The 26,163-nt window shown below is 37.6% G+C and overlaps 1 protein-coding gene across 1 annotated transcript in view; it reads right to left on the bottom strand.

The window, feature by feature from the left end:
• Nucleotides 1-18,281, bottom strand: part of AP1AR (adaptor related protein complex 1 associated regulatory protein) — a 39,768-nt gene extending 21,487 nt beyond the window's left edge. The window contains exon 1 of the mRNA XM_047091367.1: nt 17,857-18,281. Coding sequence (XP_046947323.1) covers nt 17,857-17,939 — 83 coding nt within the window. The 5' untranslated portion in view covers nt 17,940-18,281. The remainder of the gene's footprint in view (nt 1-17,856) is intronic.
• Nucleotides 18,282-26,163: the final 7,882 nt, after the last annotated feature.

Raw genomic sequence — 26,163 nt, 5'->3', positions numbered from 1 at the left:
AAGAATAGCTCCTGGTAAAGGAAAGAGAAGTAGTTAATATCTAAAACAAGAATGTGTTAAAGTGGAGGAAATGGAAGGGCAGAAAACAGGGAAGTAAATGTTGGCAGAGTTCATCCAAAGCCCATCTGCAGAACAGTCCCTGGTTCAAGGAACTGAGCTATCTGGACCCAGTGGTAGGTAGTGCTCCATGGTGATGGGTTATTTGAATTGTATAACTTTTTCTGAATTTATGCTAAGAACCTCCACCCTATTATTTACTCATAGTGAAAGAATGTGCTTAACTGAAGCTACAAGTACTATACATTTTCTGGACAGTTATATTTTACATTTTTAATCACCAAATACGCCTTCCGTTTTTCTATAATTGACCCAATAAAGCTGAGGGCAAGAGCCTGGGACAAAGGTAAATCACTGATGTGACTGTTCAAACAAAACTACTAGGTGTTAGGGGCTCCTGGATGGCTCAGTCAGCTAAGTGTCTGGCTGTTGGTTTTAGCTCAGGTTGTGATCTCACAGTGAGTTGGAGCCCCACTTTGGGCTCTGCACTGATGGTGCCGAGCCTGCTTGGAATTCTCTCTCTCCCTCTCTCTCTCCTCTCTGCCCCTCCCACGTCTCTCTTGCTCAAAATAAACTTAAAAAAAAATTACTATGTGTTAATGGAAAAACAAAACTAGCCACAGAAAAATCACAGGACTTGTCATCTTCAGGTCTCCCAAGTCCTGTGCAGGAATATTTCATTACAGTACATAGGTCCTAGTTGAGAATATTTTCTTCAAGAATGAAGTTCTAGTTGCATATAAGAGGCACCATTAAAAAAGAACAGTGGAAAATGAGATACAAAGAAACAGGATCAGTCTAAAACCAGAAATTTGATACCAACCAATTAAACTACATTTCCAACAACCTTAGATGAAAGTTAAATCTTAGAAAGAAAAATAAGAAACAAAATGATTGAAAGTAGCAATGTCTATTGCAAAGGCCTGGCTCTTTTTTTTTAAGTTTATTTTTATTTATTTTTGAGAAAGATAGAGAGAGCAAGCGGGGGAGGGGCACAGAGAGGAGACAGAATCCCAAGCAGGCTCCACAGAGCCTGATGTGAGGCTTGAACTCATGAACTATGATATCATGACCTGAGCCAAAATCAAGAGTTGGATGCTTAACCAACTGAGCCACCCAAACGTCCCACAAAGGCCTGGCTCTTGATTACTATCACTTGGCTTAAAGAAATAACGTTTTGCTTTCTTCAATTTGAAAAAAAAAAATTGACTTGAAAATTCCTAGTATGCATAATGTTACAAAAAAACAAAGTATAACAAACTATTACCATAATGGAGAGCAAAGAGAGACATTTATTGTCTATAATGGGCCAGGTATTATTATGCATGTATGGACTTTGTTGTTGTTTTTTTATGAACTTAGTTTTTATATGTATTTTTATATACATTTCCTTTCCACAATAATCCTATGAAGTACTGTAATCTTAGAGACAGGCACTGTTCAACACGATAGCCACTAGCCTACGTGTGGCTATCAAGCACTTAACATGTGGCTAGTCTGAAGTGAGAACTCAGTCTGAATATTTCAAATAGACACTGGATTTTGAAGACTGAATACCAAACAACAACAACAAAATAAAATGATCTAACTCCAATAACTAAGCTCTTTCAACATATATTCATGATCAAACATAGATAAATATCTTTTAGATCTTCCTCAATTCCTCTTCCTTCCAAGTTAAACTAATTACAGTTCTGCAGTTGAAAACACTGATGTGCATATTCCAATACTGTGTATGGCTTAGAATCTAAAAGTATGCTGATTTTATATGTAATGCTGCTTTGCAATATAGGCTTTCAGTACACTTTTAGAAGAAACAAATGTTTGTATTATTCATAAAGCATTTGTTTTATTATTCATAAAAAGTTCACTAAATATTAGGGGTTATTTAAAATTAAAAGACATTTAAATCTGACATTTAAAATGAAAAAAAAAATGTGGTCACTTTCATTAACTTCTTAAGAATCTAAAAATAAAGAAGAGCCATCCTACTTTTATAGACCTATTGTTAGTATATAAGTGGGTCATGTACAAAGTTCCCTAGATTTCACTAAAATTTTTTTAAGCAAATCAGAACAATTTAAGATTTTTCATTATGCAAACATAACTGCTTAAAAATAAAAACAGGAAGCTAAAAACCATATTCTCTGCTTTCATATTTGTAACATTTGACTAAAGTTTTGAATCTCAAATTCATTTCATTGACAATGATAACAAAACTCTAAGAGAAAACTCCCAAGCTCGTAAGACCAGAGATTCTCAAAGTAGTGAACGTTGGAAGTTATCAGAGAAACCAACATGCAAAAATGGCAACAGTAAATCTAGGAAGGCATCCATTCCCCACCCTAGGGCAACAATCAATTAATAAGTTATTATTACTGACAGGAAACTGATGTACACCTCTGATAGCTGAAATAAGAAAGAGAAAAAAGTATGTGTCTATGATCTAGACGCAATACATAAAAACATCTCTAATAATACATATTTAATGCTAACAGCTCTGTTTTAGTAAATCTGTCATTCTCTACTTCGGCATGTAACAATCACCTTGTTAAAAAGTGGAGATTATTGGGGCACCTGGGTAGCTCAGTCGGTTGAGCATCCAACTTCGGCTCAGGTCATAACCTCATGGTCTGTGAGTTGGTGCCCCGCGTCAGGCTCTGTGCTGACAGCTCAGAGCCTGGAGCCTGTTTCAGATTCTGTGTCTCCCTCTCTCTCTGACCCTCCCCTGTTCATGCTCTGTCTCTCTCTGTCTCAAAAAAATAAATAAACGTTAAAAAATTTTTTTAAAAAAAGTGGAGATTACTGAGCTCTGTCTCTGATTTACAGAGCTGGATATTATATTCTGTTCTACTCATCTATTTGTCTAGCCTTATACCAGTATAGCAGGGTTTTGATTATTAGAACATAAGGCAAGTCAGCTTCCTCAAAATTTGTAGGCCAGATTTGGTTTCTTGTGCTTTCATAAAAATTATTGGAATCAGCTTGTGAAGTTCAGTGCAACTGGTGGACCTGCATTCAATTCACATCTTTCTATCCATAAACATGGCACTATCCTTCATTTATTTCAGGCTTTTGTTTTTAAATGTTTTGTTCTTACACATCTATTATTGATTTATTTCTAATTTCTTATACTTTTCATTGCTAACATGGAAAGTAATTTTTAAAAAATGTGTATTTATTTTGAGAGAGAGAGAGAGAGAGAGAGAGAGAGAGGATGAGTGGGGGAGGGGCAGAAAGAGAGGGAGAGAGAGAGAATCCCAAGCAGACTCTGCACTGTCAGCAAAGAGCCTGACATGAGGCTTGATCTCATGAACCGTGAGATCATGGCCTAAGCTGAAATCAAGAGTCAGACACTTAACCAACTGAGCCATCCAGGTGCTCCAGAAAGTAATTTTTAAAACACGCATTATCTGTTTGTTTCTGGAATACAGGAATACAATAAAGTCTTAGTATAAACATTAGACAGCATTTCACATTAATACACTGGGAAAAATATCTGACAATACCAAATGTTAGGAAGTGGAACAATGAAAATCTACTGTTGGTACAAGTATAACCTGGTAAAATTACTTTGAAAAGTCTGACATTCTGTAATAAATCTGAAGATGTGCATGAGCTATATCACCCATTCCATTCCTAGGTATATGTACCTAAAGAATCTCTTATACACATGCACAAAGAGTTATTTGTAAGAATGTTAACTGAAGTAGTTTGTAATACCAAAAAAACCTCAAAATAATCTAAATGCTCACCAACAGGAGAATGGATAAATTAATTATAGCCTACTGATACAATGACACACCACTACACAGGAGCCTGAATGAATGAACCAGAGCCACATGTATGAAAATGGATATTTTGAATAAATATTCCAGGTAAGAACAATACCCTAAAGCAAAGAATTAATCAATCAATGTTTACTGTATTCAGAGTGACAACAGGGGAATAAAAACATCACTCTTTCTTTCAAGTGGGAGGAGTAAACTTAGACCCATATAAGAAGTTGCTCCTGCAAGTTCCAGGAACCATGTGATTACTAGAGAAATGAGTGGAGATAAATGCATAGAGAATAAGTGCATGCATGAATAATGTTTGCAATTAAAGTTGGATCTAGGTAAGAAATGATGACAGATTGTACTAAAGTGGAGTCAGTGAGTGAAATGGATAGGTTAAAGAGGTATTTAGAAAATAAAACTGGAAAATGAGATGATGGGGAGGAGAGTCAGAGAATCCCAATGGGGTTGTAATAGCAAAGAAACAGGAGTCAAGAATGAAGTGTACGAGGGGAGAAAAATAAATGTGGCCAATCCAAGTCCTAAGACTTAAATGCCAGAGGTGACAAGGATAAAAAACTAAGTGATGTGAGAAGCTGAAAGAAACCTATAGGAATACACCAGTATCACATAATACAAAGCTGAGCTGTAAAGAAAATGGTTAAAGTCATATCATGTGTGCACTTAACTTTCATGAATTCAGCCATATGCCCTGGAGGGAAAGAGGAGATTAGAAATAATGTAGGCAACAATTCCACTATTCTATTCAAGAGCATATATATTCAAGTGTATTATGGTGAAAGCTGAGCTGCTGAAACAAAGAGTCTCCAAAAACAATGAGTTAAAGAAAATAGAAGTCTATTTTCCCTTTGTTAACAGTCTAGAGCTCCCCAAAGTCATCCAAGGACATTCCTTTATACATAAGCCTTACGTCCCTATGTTTCCAAACAAAGTAAAGTTTCTGTATGTCCATTCTACTACTGCTGAAGATGTGAAAGTGGACTCAAACATATAAATGATATTAAAGAAGTAGAAAAAATAGGCTATCGTATTCTAAATGAAGGTGAAGTAAAAATTTTTGGAAGAGTTTAAAAGTAATGTTACACAAGTGAAAATTCTTGCATATATATATTCTTGCATATTTATCAATTTTATCAAGGCAGATATCAAGATAATTTTTTATTAAGGATAAAATCGGTCTCATCAAGAATAGGCTGAAAATGCAGTTTTTTATGCTTCTGCATGTTATTTTGCACAGCAAATACCCTTTTCACCAAAGTGACTTAAGTAAAAGATAACTGAAAATTTTTCATAAGTCCTACATTTGTACTGTTCCTTTTCTTCATATCCTGATGTCTAACATCTGTTAAAATAAAATAGGAAAGTCTTTCCCTAGATCTTCTGTTTGACATTATAAATAATGAAGAACCATGGTAAATTGTTACAAAGTCTATTAAAAATTAAAAGCTTCCCAAGACTTTTTTTTTTAATGAACAAAAGACTGGAAAGGTTACAAATCAGATGCCCCACAAAAGCTGTTACAATCAAGATGATAGACACATCATTTTTCAATTATTATCAAGTATTTCAATGGAAGTTTAATAATTCAAATCTCAAAGCATGATCCATCAGTAGACTTTCCAGGTTGGGATAGCATCGACATAGATGATAATAATAAATAATAACACTTATTGTTTAATAAGCCCCTCCTGAATGAAGGCAAATTTAGGAAAAATGAATGTGTAGAAAATTTATTTCTCAAAGAGAAAGACAACTCTTTCTGCTAAACATGGGTTAAAAAGAGTCATTGCCTTAAAAAATTTTTCATTCCAACATAGTTAACATACAGTGTTATATTAGTTTCGGGTGTACCATATAATGACTCAAACAGTTCCATACATCACCTAGTGCTCATCAGGACAAGTACACTCCTGAATCCCCATCACCTATTTCACCCATCCCCCTCATCCACCTCCCCTCTTGTAACCACAAGCTCATTCTCTGTAGTGGAGTCTAGACGCTTCTTGCTTTATCTTTTCTTTTTTTTTCCTGTGCTCATTTGTTTCCTAAATTCCACATATGAGTGAAATCCTATTTGTCTTTCTGACTGACTTGTTGCACTTCACATTATACTAACTCCATACATGTTTTTGCAAATAGAAATATTTCATTCCTTCATATAGTTGAATAATATTGCATTGTGTATATACACCACATCTTCTTTACCCATTCATCTATCAATGGACAGTGGGTTGCTTCCACGATTTGGCTATTGTAAATGAAAATAGGGATCCATGTATCCCTTTGAATTAGTGTTTTTGTATTTTTTGAGTAGATACCTAGTAGTGTGATTACTGGATTGTAGGGCAGTTCTATTTTTTAACTTTTTGAGGAACCTCCAAACTGTTTTCCATAGTGGCTGCACCAGTTTGCATTCCCACCAGCAGTGCACAAGTGTTCCTTTTCTCTATATTCTCACCAACACCTGTTGTTTCTTGTGTTGTTGATTTTAGCCATTCTAACAGGTGTGAGGTGATATCTCATTGTAGTTTTGATTTGCATTTCCCTCATGATGAGTGATGATGAGCATCATTTCATGTTGTCTGTTGGCCATCTGGATGTTTTCTTTGGCAAAATGCCTGTTCATGTCTTCTGCCCGTTTTTAACTGGATCATATTTTTCGGTGTTGAGTCTTATAAGTTCCTCATTTATTTTGGATATAGCCCTTTTTTGGATATATCAGTTGTAAATATCTTCTCCCATTTTGTAGGTTGCCATTTAGTTTTGATGATTGTTTCCTTTGTTGTGCAGAAGCCTTTTATTTTTATGTAGTCCCAATGGTTTATTTTTGTTTTTATTTTCCTTGCTTTCGGAGACATACCTAGAAAGAAGTTGCAATGGCAGATGCCAGAGAAATTACTGCCTGTGATCTCTACTAGGATTTTTGACTTCAGGTTTCACATTTAGGTCTTTAATCCATTTTGAATTTATCTTTTGTGTATGGTGCAAGAAAGTGGTCCAGTTTTCCCAACACCATTTGCTGAAAAGATTGTCTTTTTCCCTTCAGATATTCTTTCCTGCTTTGTTGAAGATTAATTAACCATATACTTGTGGGTTCATATCTGGGTTTTCTATTCTGTTCCAGTGATCTATGTGTCTATTTTTGTGTTAGTACCATACTGTTTTGATTACTACAGCTTTGTAACCTGAAGCCTGGAATTGTGATACAGTTTTGCTTTTCTTTTTCAAGATTGTTTTGGCTATTTGGGGTCTTTTGTGGTTCCATACAAATTTTAGGATGGTTTGTTCTAGTTCTTTGAAAAATGCTGTTGGTATTTTGATAGGAATTGCATGAAATGTGCACATTGCTTCTGACATTTTAACAATAGACATTTCAACAATATTTGTTAACAATATTTGTTCTTCTAATCCATAAACATGAAATGTCTTTCCATTTTTTAAAGTCTTCTTGAATTTCTTTCATAAATGTTTTGTAGTTTTCAGAGTGTAGGTCTTTCACCTCTTTGGTTAAGTTTATTCCCAGGTATTTTATTATTTTTGGTGCAATTGTAAATGGGATTGTTTCTTTAATTTCTCTTTCTACTGCTTCATTAGTATATAGAAATGCAATCAATTCTGTATATTGATTTCATATCCTAACACTTTACTGAATTCATTTATTAGTCCTAGTATTTTTTTTTTCGGTGGAGTCTTTTAGAGTTTTCTATATACAGTGTCATGTCATCTGCAAATAGTGAAAGTTTTACTTTTTCCTTACTAATTTGGATGCCTTTTATTTCTTTTTGTTTTCTGATTGCTGTGGCTAGGACTTCCAGTACTATGTTGAACAAAAATGGTGAGAGCGGACATCCTTGTTTTGTTCTCGGTATTAGGGGGAAAAGCTCTCAGTTTTTCCCCATTGAGTATGATGCTCGCTGTGGGTTTTTCATATAAGGTCTTTATGAGGTATATTCCTTCTAAATCTACTTTGATAAGGGTTTTTATCATGAATATGTTGGACTTTGTCAAATGCATTTCTGCTTCTATTGAAAAGACCATACAGTTTTTATCCTCTTATTGATGTGATATATCACATTGATTTGTGAATGCTGAACCACCCTTGTAACCCATGAATAAATCCCACTTAATCATGGTGAATAATTTTTTTAAAATTTATTGTTGAATTCAGTTTTCTAGCATTTTTTAAAGGGCTTTGTGTCTATGTTCATCAAGGAAATTGGCCCGTAGTTCTCTTTTTTTTTAGTGGTGTCTTTATCTGGTTTTACTATCAGGTTAATGCTGTCCTCATAGAATGAATCTGGAAGTTTTCCTTCCTCTTCTATATTTTGAACTAGTTGGGAGAACAGGGATTAACTCTTCTTTAAATGTTTGGTAGGGGGTGCCTGGGTGGCTCAGTGGGTTAAGCATTTAACTCTTGATTTTGGTTCAGGTTTGTGAGATCCAGCCCTGAGTTGGGCTCTGCACTGAGAGTGTGAAAACTGCTTGGGATTCTCTGCCTCTCTATCAAAAATAAACATTAAAAAAAAAAGGTAGAATTCCCATGTGAAGCCATCTCGTCCTGGGCTTTTGTTTGTTGGGAGGTTTTTTGTTTTTAATCACTGATTAATTTCTTTACTGGTAATCACTGTGTTCAAATTTTCTATTTCTTCCCGCTTCAGTTTTGATAGGTTATAGGTTTCTAGAAATTTATCTATTTCTTCTAATTGTCCAATTTGTTGGCATACAATTTTTCACAATAGTCTCTTATAATAGTATTTCTGTGGTGTTTGTTAGGTGTTATATCCTCTCTCATTTGTGATTTTGAGTCCTTTCTCTTTTTTTCTTCATGAGTCTTGCTAGAGGTCTATCAATTTTGTTGATTCTTTTCAAACAGCCCCTGGTTTCACTGATCTGTTCTATTGTTTTGTTTAGTGTCCATATCATTTATTTCCTCTCGAATCCTTATTTCTTTTCTTGTGCTGGCTTTGTGTATTGTGTATTGTTCTTTTTCTAATTCCTTTAAGTGTAAGGTTGAGATTTTTCTTGCTTCTTGAGGTGAGCCTCTATTGCTATAACTTTCCTTCTTAGAACCACTTTTGTTGGGGTGCCTGGGTGGCTCAGTGAATTGATCGTCCAACTCTGGATTTTGGCTCAGGTCATGATCCCAGGATTGTGGGATCAAGACCCAAGTTGGGCTCCACATTGAGTGTGGAGCTTGCTTGGGATTCTCTCTCTCCCCTGCACAAGCTCTCTCTTAAAAATAAAAATAAATAAAAATAAAAATAAAAATAAAATTAAAAATAAAAATAAAATAAAATGAAATAAACCGCTTTGGTGCATCCCAGAGATTTTGGACTGTTGTGTTTTCATTTTCATTTGTTTCCAGGTAACTTTTTATTTCTTTGATTTTTTGCTTCACTCATTCACTGTTTAGTAGCATGTTATTTCACCTGTATGCATTTGTGGTCTTTCCAGATTTTTTTCTTGTGGTTGATTTCTAGCTTCATAGCATTGTGGTAAAAAAAGATGCATTATATGAGGGTCACTGCCCTTTAAGAGGGGCCTGAGGAAACTAATAACTAGAAGGAACATTATTGGTCTTTTGGTTCTTTCTCATTCATCCTCTGCAATCTGTATACAGCATGTGAAATTGCTGACCACCTTCTTCTTCAGTAACTGTTGCTACTTATGTATCTATGATATTGAATTTTCTAATTATAATTGAACCTCCCTGGGTTACTGAATGATAGACATAGCTTTGTAGTTAAAACACAAAAGTGAATAAAAACTTACCCATGTAGCCAAGAGGCTTAGGGTCTAACAGGGTAGATGCACAGGTAAATTAACAACTGCCATGCTTTGAGAGGGATATGTTCAGATGAGGGGCATCAAAAATCAGCTGGAGGAGGGATCAGCCAGGCCCCAAGTAGTGAAAAAGAGCGTTTCAGAGAGTAGCAGTTACCAAAGGCAAGGGGGAATGAAAGAGCAAGATATATTTAAGAAACATACTCATTAATTCTGTCAACAGGTATTTAATGCCTGTATACCTTTTATCCAAGGCATAGAACTTGGAGCTAAACAGTCAATGGTCAGCAAAAACAGACATGGACTCCTTCCTTTACACTGAAAACAGAAAACAGGTATTAACCAAATAATCACACTATTTCAGGTATAATAAAAACCTGAAGAAGTGCTCAGAAGAAAAGGATGATGATTCCATGATGGTGTGAAGACTTATCCACTGAGGGTAGGAAGTGGTTTGGGAAGACTTCCGTGGGGAGAATCCTCGAGCTGGCGTCTAAAAGATGACTGAGTAGGAGCTACTTAAGTAAAAAGGGAAGAAATGGATGCAACAAAGTGTATGACACGGATGAGTACCACCTCCCCCCAAAAGCCTTGAAGTAATAATGCAAAGCCTTGAAATCTACATTAAAGATTTCCATGTTTATCCTAAAAGTATGATAAGCCACTGAAGAATTTTAAGCGGTGTTTATTCACAGATTTGCGTTTATCGTTACTTTGACTCCAAAATATAGGAGCTACTGAAAAGGATCAGGAATAGATGTGGGTAGACCTGCTGGCAGTCTACCCACTATTTACTGGGTGCCTAATATGTGGCAAGCACTGTTTGTATACTGGATGTATAGGAATAAACAAATCAAAGTCCCTGAGTTCATGAAATTTATACTCTGTTAAAGGGGAATGAATACTAGACAGACAGAGTTTACAAAGTCATGAAGTGGTAAGTGCTATGAAGGAATAAAGTAGCGTCAGAAAATGATGAATTAGAAAGAGTGTTGTTTTACCACATGGTACTGAAAATCTAGGCAAGAAATGATGAAACCTTGGACTAAGGTGGCAGTGGTGAAAGAAATAGGTGGGTTGAAAAACTAGGAGGTACAAAAAAATCTGGTTTGGGGGACAGACTAAGAAATGTGAGATGATGGGGGAATAGTGTCATAGATGCTCCTAGGTTAGTGACTTTAAGGAAGGTACAGTAGAAGAATCTAATTCAATTTTTAAGGACTCCAACATTTAATGACAAAGGTGAAGAAAATGAACATTCAGGGGCACCTGGGTGGCTCAGTTAAGCGTCCAACTTTTGATTTCGGCTCAGGTCACAATCTCACAGTCGTGGCATTGAACCCCACATTGGGCTCCGCACTGAGTATGGATCCTGCTTAAGATTCTCTCTCTCTCTCTCTCTCTCTCTCTCTCTCTCTCTCTCTCTGACCTTGTCTCCCACTAGTACTCTCTCTCTCTCTCTCTCTCTCTCTCAAAATACATAAACATAGGAATAAACAAGAAAATGAACATTCATAGGATATAGGGAAGATAGATCAATTTAAATCCACTACCCAGGGAGGTAGATAGCAAATATGGTATGAAATTACAGGAGTTAAAGGAGGAGCAAACAGCATCAAATGCAGCTAAAAGGTGAAGTACAGCAAAGATTACTAATACCCACTGGATTATGATGGCTGTTTTCATGTTATGGGGCAGAAGGAGGCAACAAAGGCAGCAGTGGCAGGGAAAGTGAACATTTAGCTTGCCTTGAAGACTGAGTGAGAAGTGAGGAAATTGAGATACCAAGACTGGATAATTCTTTAGGTTGTTAAAGGGAAAGAACAGGAAATAGGGTAGTAGCTAGCCGGAGATGTAGGAGTCTAAGTAAGGTTTAGTGTTTCTTTCTCTTTGTTTTTCAGATTAATGAGACATAGGCTCAAAAAGGTATCAGCGAGAGGGTCGAGGTACAAATATCCAGAAGATAGAATGGTCTGTTCTAAGGCAGGGAGGCTGTATTAGTTGGAAAGATGTAAGGGCAATTCAGAAGGTATCATCTACAGAACATGACAACCCATATCTGTAGGGTGATTGAAAGGGAGGAGTTCAATATGATTCTTAGATTCATGGCTTTAAGTGACGACACAGTGTTTACCACTCACGAGGTAGGGCACAAGGTAAAAGAAATGATTGGGGCTTTAAAAAATAAAAAATAGAAAATTGAGGAAAGGGCTGTGAGAAGGGAAGAAAGATGAGCTCAGCTTTACAAACTGAATTTGAAGTTATGTTTCATATCCAAGTGGAAATACTCAGTGGGTAATTACGTATTTCAGAGCTAATACTGAGATGACTGGGCTCATTAGTATGCAGGTAATAGGTAAAGCCATGTGTTTTCATGCCATCACCAAGGAAAAGTACATTAAAGAAGGAAAATATATTTAAAAAGAAGAGAGTAAGGTTCAGAGCCGTGGGGAGTCTTTAAGGTAAAATACAGAATATTCAGGAAATTCATATCCATTTAAGTCTACTGCTGTTCTCCTTCCTTACTCCTGAAATTTCAAAAGAAATGTCCTATACTTGTATATTTTTCTGACAAACATGCAGAAAACCAAACTGAATCTCTCAATGACACTATTGATTACTATTTTAGCAACATGTATTATGATAAAATATTCTCATTAGTGTTCTCTATGGTCTTTTTTTTTAATTAATCAATGTAAAATTGGTAGGATATGTATTCAACTCTGTGAACGAGTGACATTTTTGCCAAAGATAGACAATTACCTAAAAGAAAAAGGATAAGAGAAAACATTGTTTTCTATATCTTACAAGTACATAAGTAATACTCCCTGGTTATTTATTCAACAAACATGGGACACTGAGAGTAGACAGAGATAAAGCATATCCTTCACCTTGAGGAGCTCTCAACCCATATCACCTTTTATGCTAGAAGTCAGACAACTATGGTCAATGGGCCAAATCTGGCCCAGTGCTGTTTCTGAAAAATGACATTTTATTAGAATACAGTCACATGCAATTTGTTTACATATTATCTATGTTTTTGTGCTAAAACAGCAATGCTCAGTAGTGGCAAAAAAGCTGCACCTATGGCCTGCAAAGCCGAAAATATTATTATCTGGACCTTTACAGAAAAAGCTCACCTTATAAAGCAGATTGAAGCCTAGAGAAAATATTATTTCCTCAGGGAGGTAACATTGTCTCAGGGGGCTGGGCAGGTTTCATAAAGATAGCAATACTTGGGGCACCTGGGTGGCTCAGTTGGTTAAGCGTCGGACTTTGACTCAGGTCACGATCTTGCGGTCCGTGAGTTCCAGCCCCATGTCGGGCTCTGGGCTGATGGCCTGGAGCCTGGAGCCTGCTTCTGATTCTGTGTCTCCCTCTCTCTCTGCCCCTCCCCCGTTCATGCTCTGTCTCTGTCTCTCTCTGTCTCAAAAATAAATAAACGTTAAAAAAAAAAATTTAAAAAAAAAGACAGCAATACTTAAGAATAAGTAAAAGCTCACCAAGAACAGGAAAAGAAGAAATATCACACACAAAGGCAAGGATGAGAGAACACTGTAATTTATAACAGGAATGCATATAGTCCATCTAGTATCTAGGAATTTGGGGATGTGGCAAGTGAAAGAATGGCAGAGAATACTTTCGTTGGTTTTCCCTGCCTATGCTGCCAAGGTCATGCATGCAGGAAGTAAAATCTACAATTTTAATGCATATTTTAAGAAAAATATAACTGGAAAACACAATTAGGCTGGTAAAATAGATTAAAATTATATTGTTGGGAGTTTAAATTTGATACTACTCTCAATGGAAGGTTATCATTTTTCAAAAAAAGTTAAGATATTAAGGCTTATGAATGAGTTGTTTTTTGAAATTAGATTTATTGTTTTCCTTTTTATATTATTCTCACTGATTTGTATTCTGATATTATCTTCTGAGTGAGAGAACAAATACTGAGATTACACTCTTTACGCAAATGCAGAGACTACATATAATCTTGAGCAGACGTTATGTTGCACATTTGAGCTGTTGCCATGCATCTCATCATCTCTCAGAGAAGGGGAAAAAGGCTGAGCAATTTAGCTGTAGGAAATAGGACACACAGGAAGTGGTTAAGTAAGGGCCTAGTATGATCCAGTATGAATTTTAGAAAGCCTAACTCCAATGACAAAAGGCAAGATGGACTGAAGTATGACGGATACATACAACAGGGAGAACCATCAAGAAGCCAGTGACCTGGCGATAAAAAAGACAAAGTTTAAGGCAAAGTACCAACAAAGGAAATGGATTCAATATGTATAAAGAAGAGACTGACTTAGCTGATGAGACAGAGGTAGAAGACTGTGAAGTTTAGTCTGTGGCTTGGAAAACTGTGAATGCAGCTGTTAAAGGAATTAATTCATAAAGCAGTGAAAGAAGAAACCTTGGGGGAAAGAAATTATACTATTTTAGATATTTCCTGCAATATTAGATATTTTAGATAGGTTGATTTGAGGAGACTTCACATATCCAAGTGTATCTGTTCACTTAGCAACTGAAAATACAGTGCTGAACCTTTGAAAAGAGGTCTGTTCAGAAGACATGAGATTTGGAAGTGCTGGTGGTTGGGAAATCATAGGAATGGATGAAATTTCTTCAGGGGTGGGTTTATGTGTAAAGAGAACTAAATAAAGCATGGAAAACAAGGAGAAAAATCCCATACTTAATAGGCAGAGTAAGAACAGCCAGCAGAGAAGCAGGAAAATAAAAGTGATGTTGCAGAGGTCAAGTGCATAGTTTCAAGAACAGTTTATCATACAGAATAAAGAGTCAAGTTGTTAAGATATATGCATACATTACCTACAAAATAAAAAGCCGTGAGCTATTAGTGATTAAGAGTAAAGGCTCTGAATTCATAGGGACCTGGGCTCAATCCCAGTTTAGCTATCTTGAGTAAGATAAACTTGCCACACTTCAGTTCTCAATCTGTAATGTATGTAATAGTACTTACCTTTGTCACAAGACTGTGGTAAGGAATAAATGAGATAATGTAAAGTTATTAGAACAGAGCCTGCACACATAGGAAGTAATCAGATGTTGGCAGCTATTATTAAAATATTTTTTACCAGGAAAGAAAACAGCTGATCATTGTAAACTATTGCCTGAATTGAGGCAACTTTGTTGCTGAAGCCAAAAGGCCAACAAATATTAAATATAAAGGATACAAAACATGATCATACCTTTATATAAAACCACAGCACATTTTGGAGCACATGGGTGGCTCAGTGGGTTAAACATCTAACTGTTGATTTCAGCTCAGGTCATAATCTCATGGTTTGATTCATGAGTCTTAGCCCTGCATCAGACTCTATGGTGACAGTGCAGAGCCTGCCTGGGATTCTCTCTCTCTGCCTCTCTGCCCCTCCCCTGCTTGTGCATGCACTCTCTCTCATGCTCTCTCAAAATAAATAAATACACTTTAAAAAATAGTTAAAAAAAAAAAAACCTATTGTACATCTTAACTGGAACCACTGTGCAGAAATATATGGCAAGATAAAAATGATAATTAAAATATAACACAACAAAACATAACTGGATCTTCAGTTTTAGAAAGAAACTAACACTAAAAGTACATACAAAAAAGATTTCCAGTACTGCCCAAGAATTGACCAGCAGGTGGAGCCCTCTGGAATGTGTTGGTGGGCAAAACTTCCTATAGTGAAAAAGGGTGACTCATTAAGACGTCTAAATTTTATTCCTTAAAGATATTTTACTCCCTCTGCTTTAATCACTAAATAATTTTATTAGTAGCAATATTTATGACATATCTTAACGCTGATATTAATATTTTGACTAGTTGACAGATATCTTAGAATATAAAATACTAGAATTCCCTAATATTTTATAAACAAAATCAGTGGTATTCTGGTTTTGAAACTGGGTAATGAATACTGAGTGATCTGACTTTGAGATACCCTTGGGGAATCTATGAGGCTAAGGCCCTAGGTCATAAAGCATCCTTGTGATGTCCAGCTTAAAACAGTCTAAGAAAGCCCAGTTTTTTCCTACCTATGACAACTACAGTGACAAATATAAATTAAATCAAGTTTTTGCGATCACTCTAAATTTTTCATCTTCAGATGAACTACTAAGTTAACGATCTAACCCTATACCAAAAAGAAAATCAGAATTACCAGGGGATTAAAAACAAGCAACTAAAACGAGAGGCAAAGTGCAACTTTATTCTGTAAATAACAATTAGCTACATCCACTTGTCTCTGCATGCTTACTAGAAGCTTCTAAAACAATGTGAAAATTAATGTAAAACAATAAGTTATCAGTATATTCAAATAAGGGAACTGTCTTGTCCAAATCTACGTTTATGGATTGATAGAAAAAGTATTGATATCACCATTATATGGTTTTAGATGACAGTGTCCACACCCACAGAAGTTCATTCCTTCAATAGGACTTCCTTGTTCAAGGAGTTTTGCCCATAACAGAGGAAAACAGATCAAATCATTATGTTTTTATGGCATATCAACCGACAATTAACACACTGATTTCACTGATTTCCCCCAGCCCCTTCCCTATGCTGCCAAGCTTAGGTGCTTGGGGAGTAAAATCTACAATTTTAATGCTACACTCTAAGGAAAACATAATTAGTTTGTAAAATCATAATGAAAGATCAAAACAAAAACTCCAGACACCACAGTGTAGTCCAAAATCAAATACAAATGATTTCTGCTTACCCAATTAGATCATAAGACCCTATTTCTACAATTAGACTTTAACACACCACAACACAAATACAAACAGAATATTAACAAAGCCAGAGATTTTGTGGCTTCCAGTCCTTACTCAAACCTAGTTAAGTATATTTAACTATATTGGTGCACTTGCACACAAAAATTAGGAGTAAATTACAGGATTATGTCTGACATGATAAAAACAGCTGTCATGTTCCTCTTTGACAGTAATAGCCCTTAAGTCAGGGAAACCAAGATACTAAACTAGGCACAAAATCTTTAAATCCTAACCTTTCCATTCAGACTACTTAGTGCACAACCTTGGCTACTATGTATCAGTGAGGTGATGCAATGAACACAAAGAATATGCACCTGACGAACCAATGAGTGAATCATATATAAATAAGATCTCCATCACCAAAAGATCCAAATTATAAATCATGTGGCTTCCCGTTCGTGTATTCAGAACACCCTATTACCTAATAATGTTGGTTCAATGAGACAGAGACTGAAAATTTAGCAATCTGTTCCATAAAGTGCAAAAAGTCTTATTCCTTACATAAAGCGTCTTGGTTCATATTTTCTATTCTAAGTTTGAATTTCTGGGAAACATTTAACAACAACAAAGCCAAGTTCAAAGGAGTTTGTTCTAATTTTTTTCCAACACCGTAAGAAATAAAAACACAAAAATGGAATAATGAAATTCTAGTATTCTATGGATGGTGTGAGTAGAAAAACCTATGCATATGCCAGTTTTAATCAAGAGACGTGAGGTTCAGAAGGACTGTGATTTCCTCAGTATTCCAGAGTTCATAGGTAGCAATCAGGGTCTAGCATTCCTCTGGAAATAACCGAAAGAATTAATACGGAAAAGCCACACACTGCTCCTCTTGTTATCAGTACCAAGAATCCGAATGCCTATTGGGAACCCAGCAATTCGGCAAGTCTTTGTACATGTCAAAGAGTTACTCAACGTCTGGAACCTTATTTTACTACCTACAGCATCCAAATGACTTCTACTAACAATCCCTCTGAGATATCAACTTTCTGGAGCCAGATTCTCAGCGGCTCTGTCACAGCCAAAGGGAGGATCAAATACACAGCTATTACCCTTGGCATCAGCCCAAACTCAACGTAGGGTGTGTCCGGGTTGTTGTGAAGCCTGTTCTACTGCCCATTCGTAGAGAGTACCCCATAGCTTCCCAGAGAAGACGCCTACCACGACTCCTTCCCCGCGTGACATCGCGCCCGGAGGGAGTCTTGCTGGAGGCGGCAAGAGCGACACCCGCCCCCTTCTCTAGCTTTTTCCCTGGAGGACACCTCTCGACCAGGGCCTCCACCACGACAGCCCGCTCGACGCCGGGCTGAGGGGCTCCCGGCCTACTTCAAGACATAGGGGGAGGGAGGAAACGGAGACAGTGAAGGGGGTTCCCCGCAAGGAGCAGAATGGGAGGAGCCAGTGGGAGCTCGGCCCTTCCCCCCAGCGGGCTTACCCTCCACCGCCTCCTACACGTTGCAGCCGCCCCGCTTCCTTGCGGAGGAGCCCGAAGCACTGCGTCCAGCAGCAGTTCCCCATCGCATGCCGCCCAGGCGCCGCCGCTCCTCCTCCTCCCGCTCAAAGCCCACACTCAGGCCCGGCAGCCGCATCCGCGCGGCACGAGCCGAATGAGGCTTCGGGGACCAAGGGCGGGCCGGCCGGCGCGCAACGGCGTGAGAGACTGGGACAGGCGCTCGGAACAAAGGCAGCGGTTACTCCAGCAGCCACCGAGTCGCTGCCGCTCGAGGGAAGAGTGCCGGGCTGCGCGATCTGGACTCCCTCGCTGTCCGCATGGCCCCTCGCTCGCCTCAGGACCTCAGCCTAGCACAAGTGACCGCCTCCAGCCGCTGAAGGAAGCCAGTCCCCGCGAGTCGCGCACCCAGACCCCGCCCTCCCGAGCACCCAGGCCAGCGCCTCGCCGCCGACGCTGCCACACCCCCGCCCTCTCCCGGGCCCCAATAGGGTGCCCTCCCTCTGCGGCCCCGCCTCCTCCGGCCACCGGTTCTTACGTCACTTCCACAACCTCCCGCGTCCGCAGCCTCTACCTTGGAGCTAGTTCAATTCCTGGGTGTGGATGTTTGTTTCGTTGGACCTTGACCTAACTAGAAGTCTCCTTTTCTCCTTGCGTTTCCCGCGTCTGGGTCCCGAGCGTCTCCGCGCGTCGCAACCGTCAAGGCTCAGCCTTTGAACTTTGTACCAAAGCCTTGTGAGCGGCTTACCCAGAGCCCAAGGCCAGAAGTCATCGGGTATGAGAAGGGGCACTTCTCTGTGTGTTGTGTGCTTAGGTTTAGTTAATATCGCACCATAAGTGGCAAATAGAGTCAGGGGACTGAGGGAAATAGTTTTGAATGCACCAGGAATTTTTTTCTTTTCTGGCCTCTAGTTTGCGTTTCTGTCTCCGTACTGTCAATATTGTAGAGAAACTTTTTAATGGTGCCCTACCGGCCTCTTTTTGTTTTGTTTAAAATCAGAATTTCAGATCGTTTCGGAGAGGTGGTAGTGGTCCAGAGGAAATCAGTTCGAGGGCTATGGTTTTTCAGGGACATCAGTCCACGCCTTGCCAATCCAAGCGTGCTGCTGGGTTCTGTAGTAGATGCGAAGAGATAGCTACTCTGACGCGACTTGGTCTGCATTCTCAAGTGTTCCTGTACAACTTGGTTTTTGATTTGGGCCTTAAAATCGCATCTGAGGCGTGGATTAGTAAACTCCCAGTCCATTGCATAAAGTGCTTTTTTAAAACTATGTCTATTTTTAGCCTGTTGTAATTTAATCTAGGAAAATTGTTACGTTTTGGAAAATTGTTACTAATGAAAAAATCGTTTCTGAGCTATTCGTTTTCTTGTTTCCTGAAATCTAGACCGACCTAGGTTTCAGTTTTAGAACTGCCTCTTAAATAATTTTGACCTTATTTGGGTCTTGGTCGTTTTTTGTAACCAAGTGCATAAAGGATATGTTTGGCCTATTAGTTTGCCATCAGTGAATACTGGTGGAATGACTGAATGACTTATTGAATAGCAACCATACTTTCTATCCCTCTTTCAGTCCCCACAATCAAGCAAATTTATTAGTGAAATAATCTTTAAAATTCAACTATAAATGTTTAAAGAAAGCTATGCACTACTACTCAGCAACAAAAAGGAACATACTATTGACACACACATGTTAAGTGAATCTGCAGAAGATTATTCTGAATTGAAATGCCAGTATCAAAAGCTACATATTGTATAATTCTAGAAATGACAAAATTAAAGAAACAGAACAGATTGCATGGTTGCCAGGAATCAGGGAGTAGAGAATGGATTCTTGTGGTGATGGAAAACCTGTATCTTGGTTGTGTCAATGTGAGTATCCTGTTTGTGACATTGTGTTATAGTTTTGCAGGATATTACCATTGAGGAAAACTGGTAAAGGATACATGTAGTGATTTCTCTATATTATTTTTTTACAACTGCATGTGACACCACAATTAATGCAACTATAGACATTTTATAAACCTCTATTAAAAGTAGATCTGGACTCAGTTAAGGATATGAACGATCCTCAGAGTCAGTGCAAATGATTAAAACATTAAAAAATGGGCTTCACTAATCTAAAAAAATACAAATTAAAACACAAAGGAAAGTCACCGTTCACTTGTCAGGTTGACAAAAATTTCCTAATAAAAATGTTCAGTTTTTGAAAGGGTACAGTGAAGTAGTATTGTCCTGAATGGGGGACAGTGAAATTCGTTCTGAAAAATCATTTGGAAATATTTGTCAAGAGCCAGAAAGAAAGTAAATGCTCAACAATTGAAGGATGGTTAAATTTGCTGGTATGGTCTTATTCCATAACCATGTGAAATACTTTTTGAAAAAGCTTTAATAGCATGGCAAAATGCTGATGTATGAAAAAAATCAGGATAGAAAACTATATATATAGTGTGTTCCAAATGATATTTAAAACAAAGCACATATGTTTTCAAATACATATATACATTCTTTCTTACATATATTCCTAGGGGAAAATAAAAATTGGTAAATAAAAATATTAGCAAGATTGTGGATTTGGGAGATTTTTTCCTTGTATTTTTTCAGTTTTTTTAAATGATAATTTGAAACATCTGTAATTGGAGAAAAAAATTTTTTTAATCTGGCCTATCAGCAGGAAGGATTAATTAATAGCCAATTTGGTTAAGTTTGATAACAAGTGCAGACATTTAGAAAGTGATGAGGATTTTAATGTAGGTGGATTCCAATAAAATGAGTTGAGCACAAGTCTTGTTGTGTTTCCGCCATGGCACAATATTGCATCTCCAAACCTGCATTTGAGAATGGTTATGGAATCAATAAAGACAATAGTCAAGTATATTCTGGTAGGATTTTTATGCTTAATTATCACAGCTAGAGAAATCATTTAAATGGCAGTTTGCCCAGCAGACTAGTCAATGTACCAGTAAGAGACACACAAATTATCTACAGTGATGGCCACTTAATATCAGCTTGCTAGAGACGCCATCTACCCACCTTCCCGCTAGCAGGACTTTTCTCCTTTCTCATCCCTTGCAAAGTTCCTTTCTCTCTAGTGGTTTATTCTGAAGTCAAAGGAAGAAGTTTTTCTCATGGAAACTGCAGTCGATCAGGATACAATCTGTACCTCTAGTTGTCGTCTGGATTGTGAAGTTTCAAATATGAATCTCTTTGCTCAGAATTCCTCTATTGGCTATTAATTGCTTTTTGCTTTTTTGAGATCAGCTGCTGCAATCATGTTTCTCTGGGGGTTAGGGGAGCATTCTGTGCTCTCTGTTACCATAGTGGTCCAAACATGGACGTAAATCCATTCTTTCAATTCACTGGAACAGAGTTTAGATTACCAAAATTTACACAGGATACCACATAAGATGGCTATAAAATGTAGATAATGAGACAATTAAGTTTACCTCATGGGTTTGTTGTCAGTATAAATTATTTAAGCGTTTAAAAAAATACTTATTTTGAGAGAGAGAGCACAAGTGGTAGGGGGGCAGGCAGAGAGGGAGAGGGAAACAGAGAATCCCAGGCAGGCTCCATGCTGCCAGCGCATACCTAACACGGAGCTTGATCTCGAGAACTGTGAGATCATGACCTGAGCCGAAATCAAGAATCAGACATGTAAGTGACTGAGCCACCCAGGTGCCCCTAAGTGATTAAGCATTTAATCGAGTGCTTAGTAGAATATTAAAGGCAAGTGCTTAGTATAATGTTAAGAGCTTAGTATAATATGATTACACTATACTTTTTGCAATGTACATTATATGCCATACTATAACTATAATACCCTAAATATAATATAAATATTAGCTGTTATTATTATACAGATTGAAGGAGATTTTCTTCAACAAGTTTTTCCTTTGTATCTATATCCCTGGCATCTTGTGAAAAACACTAGGGTTTTCAAAATTCTGCCTCTTAGACCTGCACTTAAATGTACTCCACACCATTGCTTGAAGTAAGGCTCCAGGATATTGTGGCCTACATAGAGGAACGTGTTTTCCATCTCCTAGGCCTTTCTGTCCCATGATCTGCATCTTTTCAGGATGACTGAAAATAAGGCCATTCACTGGCTTATGGGGAGAACTTACTCCCTACCAATTAGGAGTATTTGCCTTAGGAACATAAATAGAACGGTCTCATAATACAATAATCTGGTATCATTATGGGTCCTAAAGTCCTATATATTCGATTTTAAATAATAATATGTGAAAGAATAGTCCAGTCCAGGTTTAACTTGATCCAGCATTGCCTAGTTCTTTTGTACATTATTTCTGTACATTATGAAGTGAAAATGTAGGTGTACTAAATCCGGTTACAGCTCCTTAGTGCTCAATAATGGCTCAACAAAGAGCATATTTCCATAATGATAAGTAACACTTTGTAGGCACATCACAGCTTAATTTCATACTTAAAAAAACAAACATTCCTATAAAAAAACAGTCCAAGTGAACCAACTCTGCCTATAATACAAACAACCTTTGCATTGTTATACAGAGTGAATTAGCTCCTTAAAAATCACTGCTCTCAAATGTTTTCATTTCTGTAATGGTCTTTTACTTTACATTTGTATAACTAAATTGAACATTTAAGTGATTTTCCAAGAATGAAGGTGTGCAAGGGTACACTTGAAAAGGGAAAGTCAAGGGGAAATTACTTAACTTATGGCTCAATCACCAGTGTCCCATTCCTTCTGACTTTTGGATGTGTGATGAGCTTCATTAGTTGGTCAGTGTCACTGACTACAGTATACACCAAGTAATTTGCTTCCTTTTTTGCTCACCCTACATTTACATTTCACAAAGAGAGGAACTAATAAGAATGGTTATATAATTAATATGGAGTGTTTCCAATTGGCAGAATTTGTTTCAGATCTCTCTTGCCTCGTCAGAAACTGAACTAGTAACTTGAACAGGGAACATGAGAAATTATTAAACAGATAAATGGTGGTTAATGCTAGAAGGAAACCAAGTTCTAACAGATGTAGGTACTGCTGGGAGCAGCCATCACCCCTGGGACTGAGGGAAAATGAACAGAAGAGGAATTTAGCCATTTAGAGGACAGCCCTACAAAGTGCACATTCAGACCTCGGAGAAGACTGTGGATGCCATAGAAACCTGCCCTGCTCCTCTGGTAATGGAGAAGCTAGATGGAAGGTGTCTGCCTGTGAGTGAACCCACCTCTATGGACTGGGGGGCACTTACCACTGGAGTAGGAGGGCTGTGCCACTGTGGTAACCACTGCCAGGACTCCTTCCTGCTGATCCACTTGCCATTACATGGAGAACAAAATAGCAAAAAAAGAATTAAGTTGCCTTTTTGAGTCTTGCACTGTCTCCTCAGCACCCTTATTGGAAGATCTCAACATAGAGCCTGCCAGCAAAAGAGAAAGGTATTCTGATGAGTCCAGTTCTACCATCAGAAAGTAGGGCTAGGAAGGGTAGGAGATAAAAAGCAAGTTTGTTAATATTGATGAAAGCTGGGTTAGGAAAAAAAATGGCTCTTTTTCTATTAAGAAATTGGGATTTACAGTAACCTCAGTCTTGGAACCCCAGGCTAAGAAATTAACATAAAAAGTGGTTTTGAGGCATTGATACTCTTGATATTTCTTGCAAAGCAAAAACATTCACTAGGGGAAGGAGAAAGACATACATACTTTCCATGTAAGTTTCACAGGATTTCCATAGATATAAAACCACATTGAAAGTGAGCTTGCAATCACAAATTACAAATGAACTACTATGGTACAAAGCAGACACACGGAATAGCAGAGAAAAACAAAACCATGAATTTAATACATTAAATATAAAAAGCAATCATGCTATAAGCATGTTAAAATTTTTATTTTAATGTTTATTCATTTTTGAGAGAAAGAAGTGCAAGCAGGGGAGGGGCTGAGAGAGAGGGAGACACAGAATCTGAAGCAGGCTCCAGGCTCTGAGCTATCAGCACAGAGTCCGAAGCGGGGCTCAAACCCACAAACTGTCAGATCATGACCTGAGCCCAAGTCAACGCTTAACTGACTGAGTCACCTAGGCACCCCTAGCATGTTTAAAATAGTTAATGTCATAAAAAAGAAAACAAGGAAATATGAAAGGATAGTTGATTAAAACAACTAATTGAAATGAAAAATAAAGACATTGAAATTAAACATGAATGAAGAGATTTCTGCTTCTAGTTAAAATATAGGACACGAAAGGCATGTGGTAACAAAGACTTCAACAAAATTAAACTCATTTTTTTATGAAGTCAGCAAGGAACAATAAATAGAAGAAAGCCTAGATGAACTAATTTTCAGAGAAATGAGATGTTCATACATGAACAAAAAGCTTCAGCTTCCTACTTGGGAGTAGATACCTGGGCTAAATATGGACAGTTGAAGAATTGGTCCAGCAAAGATGGTAATGAGGAGAAACCAACCAAGGTTTAGGCAGCAGTGTGGGTTTGTGAGAGATACCAGAATCTGGAAGAAATCTGACGCATCTGATGACATTCTCCCATCAAGTGGTAGTGTCCATGATCCCTCTTGAATTTCATCAAGTTTGCAACAATAGTGGAAATAATATGTGAGTTTTGAGACTAAGTCATAAAAGTGATACAGTTCTGTCTGGTCCTTTTAGGACCCATGCTTTTGCAGCTGTGAGTGCAGTGTATGGAGTCCATATATGACATGGTGTGTGGAGATGGTCTGGGTCATCCCAAGTGATATCAACGGTTAATATCAACCAATAGGCCTGTGATTGCAAACACCTCAAGATAATTCTTGAGGTTACTTCCAGCCAGATCCACATAATAAAATATTTTTTTGTTTCAAATATTGTGGGGCACCTGGGTGGCTCAGTTTGTTAAGTGTCTGCCTCTTGACCTTAGCTCAGGTCATAATCTCATGGTTGTGGAATTAAGCCCCACATTGGGCTCTGTGCTGAGCATGGTGCCTGTTTGGTCTCTTTCCCTCTCTCTGCCCCTCCCCACCCCAAACAAACAAACATTACTGTTTTGTTTCAACTCAAATATCTTCATTTCAAATGTTTAAACTGTTAAATTTGGGGTAATGTGTGATGAAGCAATAGATAACCAGAATAAGCTCCAGATCTGAAAATAAATTACCTTTGCAGCCCTCTCTCCACATGACACTTACACCCAAATATTGCCAAGAAAGCAGCAATGGAAGAAAGACTAGAAAACTGTGACAAACTGTGTATTTCTCTGCATCCTTGCAGTGCTTGGACTCTGGGTCCTATTAAAATTGAATCTGAAGATGAGCCAAAATTTTCTGAAAGTAACCTAACTCCCTTCCAGCTCAAATACTTTTTTAAAAAAATCAAAGGCTGGGGCGCCTGGGTGGCTCAGTCGGTTGAGCGTCCGACTTCGGCTCAGGTCATGATCTCACGGTCCGTGAGTTCGAGCCCCGCGTCGGGCTCTGTGCTGACAGCTCAGAGCCTGGATCCCATTTCAGATTCTGTGTCTCCCTCTCTCTCTGCCCCTCCCCTGTTCATACTCTGTCTCTCTCTGTCTCAAAAATAAAATAAAACGTTAAAAAAAATTTTTTTTTTTTAAAAATCAAAGGCTAATTACCGGTGAGTTAAAACTTTATATACAGTATATACATGGCTTGACTGTGTTCAACATGACTCTTGGAAGAATCTGAATAATCACTCTCACCGTAGCTGAGGAAAAGCCTTGTACTCTGGGAATAATCAAAATGGAACAAAAATTATACATTAGTTTTCACTGTTGTTTTACACACATTTAATATAAATTAATTTTTTAAAACAGACATGAAAATAAGCAGAAAAATGGGAGCCATAATCAAGGAAAGGACAGTTAATAATAAAAGACCTGGAGAAGACCCATTTATTAGACCTTGTTGAGAACATGAATACAACTACTATAAACATGTGAAAACATATACAAGAAAATATGGACATAATTGGTATAGATACATGGCATTTCAGGAGATAAATAGAAACATCAAGAAGAAGCAAATACATTTTGGAACTTAAAATTGTATTGAAAAATACAATATCAGAAATTTCAAAAATGTATCAATTGGGCTTAACAGCAGGTTTGATAGAAGAAAGGATTAGCACATTTGAAAACAGTTCAGTTGAAATTAATCCAGAGAGAAAAAGGATTGAGAAAAAATACCAGTGTCATCTTCTTATGAAATAATATCAAGTGGTCCAACATATTTGTGCTTGAGTTCCAAAAGTGGTAGAAGGAATTGGGTAGAAAAAGCATTTGAAGAACAAATAATGG

The sequence above is a fragment of the Lynx rufus genome, unplaced genomic scaffold (genome assembly GCF_022079265.1).
Source record: "Lynx rufus isolate CCGP_SWC_20201006 ecotype Redwood Valley unplaced genomic scaffold, mLynRuf1.p SCAF_3, whole genome shotgun sequence".
In the NCBI taxonomy this organism is placed as follows: Eukaryota; Metazoa; Chordata; class Mammalia; order Carnivora; family Felidae; genus Lynx; species Lynx rufus.
The sequence above is the reverse complement of the archived record's forward strand: the minus strand, read 5'-3'. Positions and strand labels throughout refer to the sequence as shown.